General features: G+C 43.3%; 1 protein-coding gene across 1 annotated transcript; it reads left to right on the top strand.

Moving 5' to 3' along the window:
* Window positions 1–261: 261 nt before the first annotated feature.
* On the top strand, window positions 262–4,245 carry LOC118222827 (claudin-14-like). Its single transcript, XM_035408705.1, has 2 exons — window positions 262–530; window positions 1,935–4,245. The coding sequence occupies exon 2, from the start codon at window positions 2,393–2,395 to the stop codon at window positions 3,104–3,106; it is 714 nt and encodes a 237-aa protein (XP_035264596.1). The 5' UTR covers window positions 262–530; window positions 1,935–2,392; the 3' UTR covers window positions 3,107–4,245.
* The last annotated feature ends 11,479 nt before the right edge of the window (window positions 4,246–15,724 follow it).

The following is a 15,724-nucleotide window of genomic DNA, read 5'->3' as shown; positions in this document are numbered from 1 at the left end:
TCCACATTCACAGTGTGATTGCCAAGTAGTCTTCCACATTCACGGTGTGATTGCCACATGTATCATGTCCAGTAATAACAAGTTGCCAGCTAGACAATAGCCACCTGTCCTATTGTAGCAATTCTTAACTTTTGTTTCACAGAAAGCAAATTGATTATAATGCTTAAATCCCTATCTGTCCGCGCTGATTAGCATGCAGCCCTTATCGCGGTGGGAGGGGTTTGGTGCCACCTTAGCGCCGTTTGCTCCTTTTGTGGCGGATTTCTGCACAAAGCCCCATTCATCCGGACCTGCGCGAAGGCCGACGAGGCGATGTGCTGATGCTGCCCGCTCCGATGCCCGGCCGTCGCCCCTCCGTCAAACGCAGCGAGCGCTAGCCCTGTTCGCGCGGCTACCGCTCCTCTTCTCAGCTTTTTTCTTCCCCGAATGTGAGCGCGGGCGGGTCCGCTACGGGTGCACGAGCTGAGAGCTCGTACGGATTCCCTTTCCCGCCGACGGACAGGGACAGGGCCAGGGAGTGACACGCACAGGTGAGGAGGGGTTCGTGCAGGGCGTGAGGCAGCAGAGTTTTGATCAGTTACATTGTAATTTCAGAAAAATGGAATTCAAATGTATGAGTCTGATTACAATTTCGCATTCTGAAGCAAAGTGGAATTGACCCCCCGACTCTGTAATGTAGGATTGCTCTTTTATTTTAGGAATGTTTCAGAATTTAAGTATGTCTTAAATTGCCTTCATTCTGTGTAACACAACTGAAACAGAACTGCATTTAAACTGACAGTTGGACAGCTGAGAACATCTGCAGCTTTGGAGTAATCTGCAACAGCTGTAAGATCTACTTAGCCAATGGATGAGTAGATTTATTTATTTTTATAGACGGAATGATGCATTATAAAAGTGTGTAACATTATATCAGACAAATGTATATTATGCAAGCACTAATCATAGCAGCGCACAAACAGTGCATGGATCTATTAGCTGTGTCTATACTACTGTCTGTATCCGTCTTCATTTGTAGCATAAGTCACACACCAAACACTACAATAGGGGTCCTATGTTGTTTTTTCATGTTCTGGACAGTGTGTGGCTGTAGAAAGGATACATTAGTAAGCTTCCGAAGGCATAAATTACAAATCACATGGCAGCCCTACAGAAGTCGCCATTGTGCAGATGGTTTCTGAAACCTCCGTGATCGGCTTGTGGATAAATTGTGGATCATCGACACTAAGCGCTTTGTTGCCCACGGATATAACGGACGAGCAGCTATGCAACAAAGTTGTTTTGTGAATGGCAGCAATCCAAAAATCGGTGACAAAGGTATAACAATGACAGGGCCTTTCGGAAAGAGCCCTGTCATTGTTTTGTGTCTGTGAGAGTGTGTGTGTGTGTGTGTGTGTGTGTGTGTGTGTATCGCTGCCAATTCTGCCCCCATTACCACATATTTAAGCGGAATTACTATTTTATGTTAGTGACAAGTTCATGTTTAAGTTTTTGTTGGATCTGTTTTAATGTTAAAATCAGTCATTTATACATATTTGGCCAAAGTATTTCTTCCTGGTGATAACTAAATGTAAACACAGTATATATATATAAATTCATACAGGCACTGTTCTGCTTGGTGGATTGATGTCAGGAGACAGAGCTTTGATATTCTTCGTTTTGATCTCACTGTAAGTTATAGTCTGTATTTCTGACTATGGTGTGAACAGGGTCAGTGGCTTTATGAAACAAGAACAGACTGAATTCGTGCCCACTGATGTCACTGTCTCGGGTTCTGACCTTGCATGGGTTGGGAATGAATACAGTTATCACAAATTATTGCCTTTATCACAAAGATACAGAAACAAAATTGGTAAAAGCTCAGCTCTTCAGTGCAATCATTCCAATGACAAACTTGAATGTACCCTGCATTTAATTTTCACTTGTCTCCACAGGAGGAAGTGGGAACAGGTTACTGTAGTTTATCTGAACTGACAAACAGTCAGACGTTGCAACAGAGAACCATTCAAGCCAGCAATGAGAAGACATCAACAGGTGCCACAGAGATGGGTCTGTAAAGCCAGGGAGAATCTGTAACTACGGGCAAAAATCGCATTACCTTATTGGCACCTGGTAGACAGTCTCATCCAGAGCCACTCATAAACAGAAAACAACAGGAATATAAAACTGCAATATAGGCACAGCAGGCCTGTTCATAACTGAGCAAGCTAACAAATAGCGTTGTCAATTTAAGTAAATAACTTTATTGCATTACTATACTACCATCACATCAATGGCAAATTCAAAGTGAATGGAATATATGTATACGGTCTATGAAGTAAACCGAGTTTATGAAAATAGACTGAGACAATAAAAAAGACCGCCTTCTTTCCTGGTGACTGTCGCGTCAGAAATGGGAACTATGTTAATCCAGCTGCTGGGCTTCTTCCTCGGCCTTCTGGGATTGCTGGGGGCCATGGTTGCCACGGTGATGCCGCACTGGCGCCGCACCATGTCGGTGGGCTCCAGCGCCCTCACCGACACGGCCTACATGAAGGGCCTGTGGATGGAGTGCGTGTGGCACAGCACGGGCGTCTACCTGTGCGAGCTCCACCGCTCGCTCCTGGACCTGCCCCGGGACCTGCAGGCCGCCCGGGCCCTCATGGTGCTCTCCTGCCTCGCCTCCGTGCTGGCGGCGGCCGTCTCCTCCGCGGGCATGGAGTGCACCAGCTGCGCCCGCGGGTCGCCCGCCAAAACCGCGCTGGCGGCGGGCGGGGGGGCGTGCTACGCCGTCGCCGGCCTCCTCTGCCTGGCGACCGCGTCCTGGACCACCAACGACATCGTGCGGGAGTTCTCCAGCCACCAGCTGCCCGGCGGCGTGAGGTACGAGATCGGCCAGGCCGTCTACGTGGGCTTCGTCTCGGCCGCCTTCAGCATCGCGGGCGGGGCCGTCCTCTGCCTGTCCTGCGGGAAGTCCCCCAAGCACTCCCTCTGCCGTCAGAAGACCCACGATGCACTGCAGCTGCTGCCCATGAAGTACCAGCCCCCGGTGGCTGAAACGGGGACCGACCTGCCCCCTGGATTGTCCGACTCTATTAGCGGATACAAACTAAACGACTACGTGTGAGCGGCGCTGGACAGGCTCTGTTGTCAGAGAGATGTAATTGCTTGAATCTTCAGTCGCGGTTTTTTTGAAAGCTGTTCTACGAGTGAGTTTTACCTGCATTATCAGATGCCTGCTTTCAGCACCTTTCTCATCTTTATGTCATTAGTGCAGTCCTCTTAGACTTGGACATTGACAACAATGCAGTAATCCTCTGATTTCTCACTAGGAGATATTTAGCACTAATATATTTGTCTTCCATTGTCATTCACAGGGAAAGCATTTAATACTGAAGCTATCAAACAATATTTTGGTTGCCTGGATTGCAGGTTCATGTACCATATAAAAGGTGGGAATGCTGGTGGAAGAAATGGCTGTATATTGTTATTTGCTTCATTATTGCAGCCGTGTTTGAAGTATCTTTGACCGTGTTTGCCTTATCAATCTTCTTAAAATAACCGTTCACTCTACAAATTAGGCGAGAGGTATCATTCTTCTATCAATCTATCTTAATTATCAAAATTTGAATTAATAGTGGGGTAAACTATAAACTGGTAAATATGCCCATGTCTTTTAAATGTTGATTTAATTAATATATAAATTGTAAGTATGTACAGTATATTCATAAGTATGCAAATCAAATAAATGTATTTCTGACACCAACCGTATAGCCAGTTGTCTAACAAATAAAAACAATCTGATTATGTGTTTTCGTATCCACACTTCTGTCCAGGGTATAACAAAAAGAGATTAATGTCCTCCCTGCTGAACTCATTTTAACCTTGACTTGTGGGTAGTCCAGTAAGTTTGATCATTTCCCCCTCTGGACTTAGTAGAGCATCTCACTGTTGCTCTTGGGTCCCTTCCAGTGCGGAATCAATGCAAATGAATTGTACAAATCGTGATGAAGGGGCAAATTTCTTTGCTTCATTTTATTTACATGGACATTAATCACAATTTATAGTTTTTAGTTTATTGTAGAAAAATGGGTCTAAAAATATTACACAGGGGGGTGTGTTACCTGATATACCAGTCTTTATCAGCCTATATTGTCTGATATATTAGCTTTTTTATGATCTCTTCTTGTGCATGTGTTCTAATGTTCTGAAATTGTCAACATGATTTCTTTTTAATGCAATGAAAATAAATTTACAATGTGCTTACTTGTCCATTCAGAAATCCACATGTCCAGTGTTATGTCATTTTGACTCAATGCTGACAGTGTATATCTAGAAAATATTTAGCATAATTTTTAATGCCAACTAAGTGTAACTGTAAAAAAAATCCATAAACATATTTATAAAATCAATGTTAAAGCCATTAAATTATATCCCAATACATGATTGTGCAAATTTCTTCCCTACTTTGAATTCAGGTGAAGGCCAAAAATTTTCTATTCTTAAGTATTTGTAAGAGCTGTAATTTATCACCCAAGAATATGGATATTCACTCTGCCTTAAAGTGTTTTTCAATTAAGGGAAATGGGTGACAGAAATGCAAACAGAATTCTGCCTAATTTACAAAATGAGTGGGATTCATGCAGGTATATTCTCACCTAATGGAAATGACACTAAAATGCTACATGAATCTGTCTGTCACTTTGGCCATTCAACCACACAGGGGCACTATTGCTGTATGTGCTAAGGCCAGAGTTAGTAATATAATAATAATAATAATAATAATAATAATAATAATAATAATAAATGAATTAAATTAAGGCTCAAGGATAGTACCAGTAGCAGTAGTCAAGAGATCCATGATATGGCATTGTCAAAAAAGAAAATTGCACCATTATACCTGTAAAATACACTGTTATTATACAGGTACTACAGCATAATTAAAACTATACAATTAGTATTCATAGTAGTACCATACCCATACACCACATCAGTATCATACCTGTGCACAAATACAGTTTCACCTGCACACTGCAATACTGTTATATCTGTATAGCTACATTTCAAAACATGACAGTTTAATTTCTGTTCAGGGGACCATGGAAGTAATGAGGGGGAAAGAGCAGCTGTTAATGCAGCAAACCAGAATAAAATGTGACATCATCCCTGAAAAGCTCTCTCTGTCGCTGAAAGTGAATGATGCACAAGAAACAGAATCTAATCAACATGTAGAAAACCCCTATTTGACACAATTCACACAGTTTAATTTGTCAACTTCAATCTTTAAAGGTCCCACCCCCAGAGTTAGAAGCTGGCCAATGACGTCTCAGCTAGAATGGTGGCGGCTAGAATTTGCGGATCAGCAGTGTGCGGACTCCTCTTCATCACCAGTCGCACCAGCTCTGGCGGGAAAATTTGGCACAGATCCATGAACACCTTATGCCGCGCATCTTGGTGCTGGCTGAGGTCGGGGGCGGAGCCAAGGCCTGGGGCAGGGCTGTGGACAGGGCAGCAGGTGGAGTAGGCGGGGTGTTCCCAAGGCAGAGCCAATGTCCACTGACAGCCCTCAAGCCTGTCCTGGCATGCGAGGTGGTCTTGGCTTGTGTGTGGGGGTTGTGGATGGTGCCCCGCCCAGTCTCCCGCAGACTCCACCCTGTGGACGGGGCTTCCTCCGTGATACAGCCAGGACTCCAAGGCACCCTCATCGCGGGGGAAGGCAGTGGACCTCTCTGCCATGGCCCAGGTGATAGGACAGTTATCACCGGGGCAACTGGAGCAACTCCCCACACCAGATAGCTGGAGATTCGGGGGCAGAGCCGTGCTAGGCAGGTCCTCAGGGCAAAGGCTATCGACAAACATCAGACTCTGAGAACTATAGAGGAAAGAGTGGGAGGACATGCGATAGTGGAGTTGCTGGGGTGACTGGGGGAAGTGGTAGTACTGTGGGCTGTAGTTTTCAGGTGATTGGGGCCAGTGGTTTTGGGGTGATTGAGGGCAGTAGTTTTGGGGTGATTGGGAGCAGTGGTTTTGGGGTGACTGGTGGCAGTAGTTTGAGGGTGATTGGGAGCAGTGGTTTTGGGGTGATTGGGGGCAGCGGCAGTACGGTGGGCTGTAGTTTTCAGTTGATTGAGGGCAGTGGTTTTGGGGTGATTGGGGGCAGTGGCAGTACGGTGGGCTGTAGTTTTCAGTTGATTGAGGGCAGTGGTTTTGGGGTGACTGGGGGCAGTGGTTTTTGGGTGACTGGGAGCAGCAGTTTGGGGGTGATTGGGGGCAGGGGAGGTGAGGGTGGTGGTGGTGGTGGAACTTGAGGTCCTCAGGCCGTGAGCTGGAGGGCAGGCTGCGGCTCTTCACTGGCACGGCTTTGTGAGACCTTTCGCCACACAGCTCCTCTGCCATTGAGCACTGAATCTGGGGCCCCCTTTCCACGTGGTGGAACTTACACTTGTGACCATAGGTGCACTTTTTACCTGTGGAGGGGGATGATGAAAAAGTGCTATTCATCACAATTCAACAGCAGATTCTGCAGTCCTGAACAGAAACTTAAACCAAAGGGTCAATTATACCATACCCATAATATAATGTAATATAATATAAGACGAGGCTGCCCAGTCTTATCCAAGAATGGCTGGTGTGGGTCCAGGTTTTTGTTTTAGCCCAGCACTAACAGTAGACACCTCATTCCACTTATCAAGGTCTTGATTAGTGGACATTTTCTGATAATATTGGGCACCAATATTACACTAAGCTTATACACTTAAATATTAATAATATATTTGAATTAAACAAATTAATTTTGTAGTGGTGAGGAGATTGATAAGTGGAATGGGAGGAAGGGCAGAACTGGGAGAAGAGTGGGGAGGCAGAAGGGCGGGGCAAGCGGAAGGGTGGGACATGCGGAAGGGGTGTGGCCAGTGATAAAGCAGGACTTACCATAAGGACAGGGCTGCTTGCTATGTTCTGGAATAATGGGTCTCTTCCTCAGGAAATTGTCCAGACTGGGGCCGTGCCGCCCCAGAGGATCTTCCGGCAGCATGAATCTGCACGTCCATAAAAGGCAGACAGGCAAGGGTTAACACTCCCTCACACTCGAGAGATTCCTTCCAACGCTTACCCATAAACACATCTCCTGAACACACTTTATGCTGCTGAACCCACAATTGCAAACAAAACCTCCTAAACTTTCTCTCCTGCTATATCCCACCTGCAAACACGACATCGACTAATACACTATTCTTCTGCACTCATTCTCTCCTGCTCTACCTTCTTCTGCAAACACAATATCCCCAAAACATTATCTCCTGCTGTAGCTGCTTCAGTAACACAAGCAGTGTTGTGTAATTCCCTGGCTCTGCAGTTCCCACAGTCTCAACCCAGCTCTGAGCTTCGTAGCTGTATTATATCTGACTGCACCACATGACTGCACACATGCATAGCCTGGTCATGCACTAACACGGCATTGAGTGATGTCATCACCTCAGGCCTGCTCCTGTTTCTACGCTGTGCCATCTGTGTGGTTAAGAATCTAAAGTTATTAACAGGCAGGTACGCTAATGGCAAAGGCAACCTCCTGATGGTGAGGAAAATGTGGTCCAGTATGTTTTTTATGTTTGAAGTCATGTTAAGGCTAGCTTGCTTGATTTTCGTTGTAATAGCTGAGCATATTTTAAGAGTACATCTTTGCTTAAATATGCATGTAATCCAAACAGTGAGTCTAAATGGGCTGAATAGCCTGTTCTCATCAGTGTGCACTTTTATCCTCTTAAGTAAGAATCAAGCCCGCAGCCCCGCCATAGCAAGGCTCAGGTTTCCAAACCGCTGGGCTGTTTGGTAGCCTTACTTGTCATTGACAAAGGAGTACATCAGCAGCCGCTCGTGGATGAGCTTCTTCCACTCTGGCCTTTCATTGACCACGCCCCTGTAGTCGTCGTTGGAGACGACGACGCCGTCGGACTCGTGGGCCAGCTTGACGACGAAGCCGCTGTGGTGGCAAACCGACCTACGGCCCCGGCGCCGGGACGGGGTGAACGCCACGATCTTCTCCTGCTCCAGCCTCCGCAGGATGTCCTGTCCTGAGAGGGAAGACGCTGGTCAGCACTGCATTGTGGGATTTTGGGATCCTTGCTAGAACCACATTAGCAAAGGTTTCCTCCCAGGCTGTCACATCTGGAGTAATCACAAGGCCCATTGCCTTATTGGAACAGAGACAGGGCAGTGTAGTTCATCATTCTGAACTACACTGCTTACACAGAAATTTTAAAAGAGGCGTAAACCTGGTCTAACCAGATGGTTACCTCCTGCGGTCCCTCTGTCCTCTTCTCTTGTACTCTACTTTTGTCATATCACAGTTGATGAATATTCATGATGAGGATTTCCAAATGGCAAATTTTCCATCGCCACCACTATTGTCCTTTAACATAGCCATTCATGAATACATTTTATTTACACACAGTAGAGCTTTTTACATGGTTAATACATGGATACAAATGATACAGAAGACCCAAAATAGATTACGATCACATAAAATCAATACTTAATCAACCTTTAGGAGGGAATTCCATTAGGGGTTGTACTACAGAACGTCCCATCATAAATAGTGTGATGCTGGGAGTACAGGATGGACGGTTGGTTGGCTGTGAATGACCTCACCTGCCTGGATGGCTGGTAGGGGTGCAGGAGGTCAGAAATGTAGGTGCAGGACCTACCAATATTAGTAGTGATTTATAGGATAGGTGAGGTAGTTGTGAGTTGAAACGAAGGGAGTTATATGTTTTAGTTTAGAAATGATACCTTTGATGGGGGCATCAGGACGGGACAGGTGTTTGCGCCAAGCGGGCACAAATGCAGTGATGTCTTTGTGCCCGCGCTCCAGGAACCAATCCACTGCCAGCAGGATCCCCCGACAAGAGAAAACCTCTTTGTTCCCGTGGCTTTAATGAGTAATGGGAAAGAGAGAGGCAGCCTGAGAAAGGGTTTACACTGCAGTCACTGTATGAGAGGACTCAGAGGAGTCACAGCATGAGAGTGGATTAACATAGGAGTCACTGTCTTAGAAGACCAATAAAGGGGTCACAGCCTACGAGAGGATTTACATAAGAGTCAATTTTTCCGAGGACTGACAACAGAGCCACAGTGCGAGAGGGGACAGGAGTCACAGTGTGAGAGAGGACAGGAGTCACAGAGTGAGAGAGGACAGGAGTCACAGTGTGAGCGAGGACAGGAGTCACAGTGTGAGAGAGGACAGGAGTCACAGTGTGAGAGAGGACAGGAGTCACAGCATGAGAGAGGACAGGAGTCACAGTGTGAGAGGGGACAGGAGTCACAGTGTGAGAGAGGACAGGAGTCACAAAGTGAGAGAGGACAGGAGTCACAGTGTGAGAGAGGACAGGAGTCACAGTGTGAGAGAGGACAGGAGTCACAGTGTGAGGGAGGACAGGAGTCACAGTGTGAGGGAGGACAGGAGTCACAGTGTGAGAGAGGACAGGAGTCACAGTGTGAGGGAGGACAGGAGTCACAATGTGAGGGAGGACAGGTCTCACAGTGAGAGACAGGAGTAACAGCATGAGAGAGGACAGGAGTCACAGAGTGAGAGAGGACAGGAGTAACAGCATGAGAGAGGACAGGAGTCACAGTGTGAGGGAGGACAGGAGTCACAGTGTGAGGGAGGACAGGAGTCACAATGTGAGGGAGGACAGGTCTCACAGTGAGAGACAGGAGTAACAGCATGAGAGAGGACAGGAGTCACAGAGTGAGAGAGGACAGGAGTCACAGAGTGAGAGAGGACAGGAGTAACAGCATGAGAGAGGACAGGAGTCACAAAGTGAGGGAGGACAGGAGTCACAAAGTGAGAGAGGACAGGAGTCACAGTGTGAGAGAGGACAATTTAGTTAATTTCTCATAAGCATTAAATGAACACTGTGTTGAGCCAGCCAGAAAGAAAAGCATTGTTTTTACAAATGCGAAGATCAAAGATTTAGTTTCTTCCCCTGGGGCGCAGTTTCATATATCAGCCATGTCATTGTGACTGATACATTAAGCTGAACTGAAATATTAAGCTGAACACCTCCCCTCAGGCTCCTTTCAAAAACAACTAAGCTGAAGCCCCACCTCCTCACTGAGGGTCCGCTCCCTCAGGGACTCACCTCAGGGCCAAGTTGCTGCCATCCAGGATGATGGGCCGAAGGTTGTCGTCCACGGGCTCATGCAGGGGAATTGTATCGGGCTTGTGTGAGGCCCGCAACAGGGAGGTCTTTGGGGGACAGGGCGATGCGGAGTCCGAGCAGGACAAGATGTGGTTCTGTCCAGACATGGTGCCCTCTCCTGCCCTACCCCACTGTCCACCACGCCCCTGTCCACAGGGGGTAGGCCAGGCGGTTCTTAGGTCAGCCTGCTCATCAGCATACACCGTAAAGGAAATCCAAATCTTGGTTCAGGTCCAGGATGCACCTTACTCCATCAACCAGGTGGTCCCCTACATAACGGCCCAACACCACCAAAAGCACATAACAAAGCGTCTGAAAGAACTTGCAAGATGTAGAAGAATGGGCAAACATCCCCTGTAATATGTTCAGAAAAATAAAATACTATAGAAGATGACTCAGTAGTCTTATTGTTATCATTGTGAAGGGAAAAGTGCACTAAGAACTGAAAAAAGGGAGTGTGAATAATTGTGATCTTTTCAGAAAGATAATGTACTACTTGTTAAACAAAAAACATTTATTTGAACAGTTGTATAAAGACTGAGTTTCTTTTTTGACTATACAACATTTGCATTATCACAAAAAAGACCATCTGTTCAATTCTGCTTATAGTAAAAGTAAACAACGTAGCTCATAACCTCTATTGTCTTTTTATATGTATTTCTTCACTAACCAGAACCAAGAGAATGGATAATGTTGAAGGGAACTGCATGTGTTAGTAAGGTAGGTGGCTATGCAATAACGCTATCTTCTCAAAAAAAACCCCTCAAAACACTCACCTTAAACTGCAGGTGCAACAGGTTTATACAGCACAGAATCAAAACTGGCCTTTCCAAAAAGAAAGCAATCTTTAAAAATTAAAGTCAATGAATGTCAAGTCATTTGAATGTCAAGTCTTCACCAGCGACAGTATTTGCATTTTAGAAATGAGAAAAAACTTATTTTGTGATGTTTAGCATTGTGCAATGATGACAGATTAAGGGTAATCACCGTGATAAACGACTGCTGTCAATTATGCCCTTGAAGGCAGTAACATAGCATTTTATCCTCGGTAACCCAGGCCAAAAACAAACAGGAAGAAAGACATTTAGAACTAATTTTATTACATTTTAGAGTGCTTGAGGACATTCTGAACACATCTAGATTTATTTCACTCACTGAATATGTACTTTCTTGTATATATCTCAGTGCATTGCAGGTAATTACCCATATTGCCCTTTGGCAATATAGGCCTGCTCAACAAGGTCTAGTGCAGACCTCATCAAGTCCAGTGTAGATCTTAGAAAAAATGTTCAGTATAGACCTCATCAACAAGGCCCAGTGTAGACTTTATTTACAAGGCACAGAGTAGACCTTATCAACATGCCCTGTGTTTATCTTATCAACAAGGTCCAGTGTAGACCTCATCAACAAGGTCCAGCTTTGACCTCATTAACAAGGTCCAGTGTAGACCTCATGAAAAAGGAGCACTAAAGTAGTAAAACCTTTGCAAGAAGGTCCAGTGTTGACCAAGATCAAGATGCAATTATTTTCCTTTACACCAAACAACTGGATTTACTGAACCACTGCCATCCAGGTGCCTTATGTTTAAAGGATCTGCCTCCATGCAAGAAAGTAAACTTCCACACAAACCTGAATGAAAATGTCATGTAATTTCCCTTTACCACTGAATGCATAGGTACCATTTAATACAACATGATTCATGCATGGACTAATGCTCAAGCATGAAAATTGCTCCTACATCAAGGCATGACACAAACTGCCACAAAGATCAAACCAGTCTTACCTGTGGGCACAGGGCAGCCCATCTCGTTAAAACACTGAGTTTCAGAGTAGACTTGCATTGCAGTACTCTGGCCTTTTCACAATCAACATGCATGAAACATATTACCTCAACAGGATAGGACTGCACATGAGGTTACCTTTAGGTAGGTCTTGCTTGTTTCAAAATTTAAAATGAACTTGGTGTTCCTTTAAACAATGACCATCTACAACATGGAATTATTTATTCTTACGTTTTCTTCTCCTTTATTATTAGGGATCCAAGCACTGCAGTTGCTGGAACTCTATTGGGATCGGTCTGATTTGTATTTATTTATTTACTTTTTCTGCACTAAAAGTGTTTGCACTGCAAGAACCGTACATCACAGAGCAACAAAATTTGGCAGGTTGGTTCCCATTACCATCTGCTACTGGGATAAGAAAAATTACCCAGATCGGCTAGATGGTGACCTTATAGGAAGAAAGTGACATTTTTTACCTTTTCATAGCTTTAACATTTGAACCATTCAGTCAATCATCAAAATTATTTTTTTCCTCAGATTCCCTGACAAATAACAAATTTGTCACAAGCACCATTGAAGTCTGCCATATTGGATTTTTTCCATTTTTAATTTTTTGAAAAACTTTTTTATTTTTTTTTTAAAGACCGTTTGACGTATTAAACATGGAACTTGTACCAATTTGTACAGTAGACAGTCCTCTAAAAAGTTATTTAAAAAGTTGATACTCCAAAAAATATGGCCGCAGTAAGCCAGTAAAAATTGATGTGAGTGTGGCTCATCACGAAAATGCTAATAACTCCCAAACGGTTTGATGTAATTTATGAAATTTGGAGCTATATTGGCACTCATGCCCCTAGCCCAGTCCTAAACCATTGGCCGAGTTGAGTCACATGGTGGTGCTATAGAGCACAATATATATTTTTAAATTGATAAATTCATTAAAAATCACTCTTGGCGTTTAGACATTTAAAACGTGCTGTAGTGATCAATTTCCTCATCTGGAATATATATCTGTACTTTTTTTTGTTTCCGTCATCTTGAATGGTATTGGCCATATTCCTCTGTCCCCAGTTTTGGCCAAACCATGTGAATGGTACAGGGTACTTCCCTTTGGTCACTGCATGATTTTGACACTGATTGGTGTAAGTGTCGAAATATTGGCCCTGTTAGCTTGGACCCCATGTATTGCTGCTTGCAGCTATATTTACTATTATTATCATTATCATTATTATTCAATACATCCAATTTGTCAAGAATGTTTTTGTCTGCTGTATACCACACAATAAAACTCATGATACAAACTGTTACCGAGGGAGACAACATGAATCCAGTCCACAAATCTGCTTCAAGTAAAACCTGAAATATCTGAAATATAACTTTATTTTCAATAAAAATAACCCTTACTCTCCTAATACTTATAGAACATGTAGGCTGTGGATTGGAAAATTAAGGAACCGTCAGCTTCAATGGTAGAATAAATACAATCAGATCCATGCAGGGAAACAACTCCTCTGTCTCTGCGATAAACCAATCAACCAGTATACAGTAGAAACCTACGATTACAACTCAACTATAATTAAACTGAAATGTATACATTCATAAAAGCAGAAATAATTTACCTCTGTTGCCTGGATGCTGGAGTGACGCAGGTCTACACAGCTGTAAGCTCGTCACATTCAGTTCTGAAACCTCTGCGTCCTCTAGCCTCACCTCCGCTCATGAAAGTACCTCTTCCCTGGGTCATGTCTTATTTGTACTCTGCTCCTAGTGGTGGACTGAGTTCTCAATGAGTCACTGCCCAAACTTCTACTACAGAATGAAAACTCTTTGTTCTTGGATGAACAAACTAAGATTTTTCCCTATCTGAAAATAAGTATTTACCACTAGTTGAATTTTCATTTATCCTTTGTTTTACCAGAATACCCTGGGCAGCTTACATTTTAACACTAAACTAAATTCATAATTTTACTTATAGAACAATATCTTCATTCTGTGTCTTATTGCTCTATGGTAGTAAACATTCTGTTGTAGGTCAGTGAGATGACACACATCAGTTGCAACTCAATTAATTTTGTTTTTGCTCTGGAAAGCTCATCTCTGAGACAACTTCTGCTACAGCTCTGGTTCTTACATTTTGAAATATATTTATTGATTTTTTTATATTGAGACCCAAATTAGGAATACCTTCTAAATGATAAATTTAGTACCTTTAAAAAAATAGTCAAATACACATACTAGCATAGCCTAGTGGACTACAGACTCATTCCAGGACCCACTTCATACACTCCTGTGACCCATTTTTGGTCCCTACCCGTAGTTTAAAACACTGCTCTACAGTGCAACATGCTTCTTTACATGGCAAACCAGAATCTAACACACCAGCACCATAAAAACCTCTGACAATGAGCATCAGAGCGAAGATAAGATTTAAACACTTAAAAACAGTCAAAAACAACACACCTCAGGCTCCTATTGCAGCAGCAAACAAATGCAGCTGGGAACGTGCTCTTGTGAAGAAAGTACTTGCTCCCTCCTGCCTGTTAACACTTTCTGAGTTAAGAGAGGAGATTGTGTTTTTTCTTCTCTGTGCAGCAAACATACATAGTTTGTGTGTGTATGTGTGCGTATGTATGCACAACCATGCACGCATGTTGCACCCCAACAGATATCATTCAAAACATTTGCATTCAAATGTTTTGGCATGAAAGCTGTTGTTTATACTTTTTGAGTCCTTTTTTAAGAACAGACAAATCTGAGTGTACCTGGTGTTTTAATGATTATACGACTATAAATTAGTGAAGTTGTCATTTTTTACATTTAAATTCCCAACTTCACATTGTAAATCGCCACATTGTAAACATTTATTGGAAAATAGAAACTTTGATGTTGAGTTCAGAACGTTATTTATTTTTTTATTTGTATGGGATAAACATTTTTTTATTATTTTTTTAAATGAGCACCTTCAAACATTTTCAAAACCTTGAATTTCTATGCTCATAATTCAGCACTCTTCTCAAGAACCTGTGGATTCAACTGGATTAGCGTATAGCCAATGTTACATAGAAAATAATTTTGCACCTTCTTGTCAAATAAAAAGACTTTGTGACTGCAAGAGAACACCGCTGATTGATTTGTGTAGCCGAACAGTACCTGGTATATACAAAAACACACAACATACCTCTCATAACGCCCACTGCAACTGAAAAAAAGTATAAGAACATTTAAGCCAATTCTTTTTGGCTCCACACTTCTGTTTTAATACCACATATCATAAATTACTGAGATTCAACTTCGAGCAGCTGCTGTACAGCAATATCTGTATCCCATTGGCTGCTGCATCAAAACATTTTGACTGTTACAGAAAAAAGATGATGTCCCAAGACAGACCCTTCGGGGACCCAGCTTTCCACAACAGCCTGCTCTGCCTTGACTAGGTTTAATTTCTTATTTTTTTAATGTAGTTTTTGTTTTAAAAATTAGGGATGATGGTAATTTAACCCAAAAATAGAATTGAACTGGATCCATATTAAACTGCATGGTCAGCAGAGTAGTCATTTACAGCTACAGTATGATACTTTCTCCAGTTTTGCAAATTGTGCTGGTTGCGGTAGTTACACAACAGTTTTACTGCACCATTTTTCCTACCTGTTCCATCGGCAGAGAGCATGCCATTATTCATTTCACACTACACAATTAACATCAGACAATGTAACAAGATACTGCGGGTCAAGTAGCAGCTCTCTGTCCCCAGTATATTTAAGAGTC

Source organism: Anguilla anguilla, chromosome 3, assembly GCF_013347855.1.
Source record: "Anguilla anguilla isolate fAngAng1 chromosome 3, fAngAng1.pri, whole genome shotgun sequence".
Taxonomy (NCBI): domain Eukaryota; kingdom Metazoa; phylum Chordata; class Actinopteri; order Anguilliformes; family Anguillidae; genus Anguilla; species Anguilla anguilla.
This window is presented reverse-complemented; position numbering and strand designations above follow the sequence as displayed.

Excerpts from the sequence above, each read along its gene's own strand:
- LOC118222827 (XM_035408705.1), top strand. The coding sequence starts at position 2,393 with ATGGGAACTATGTTAATCCAGCTGCTGGGCTTCTTCCTCGGCCTTCTG.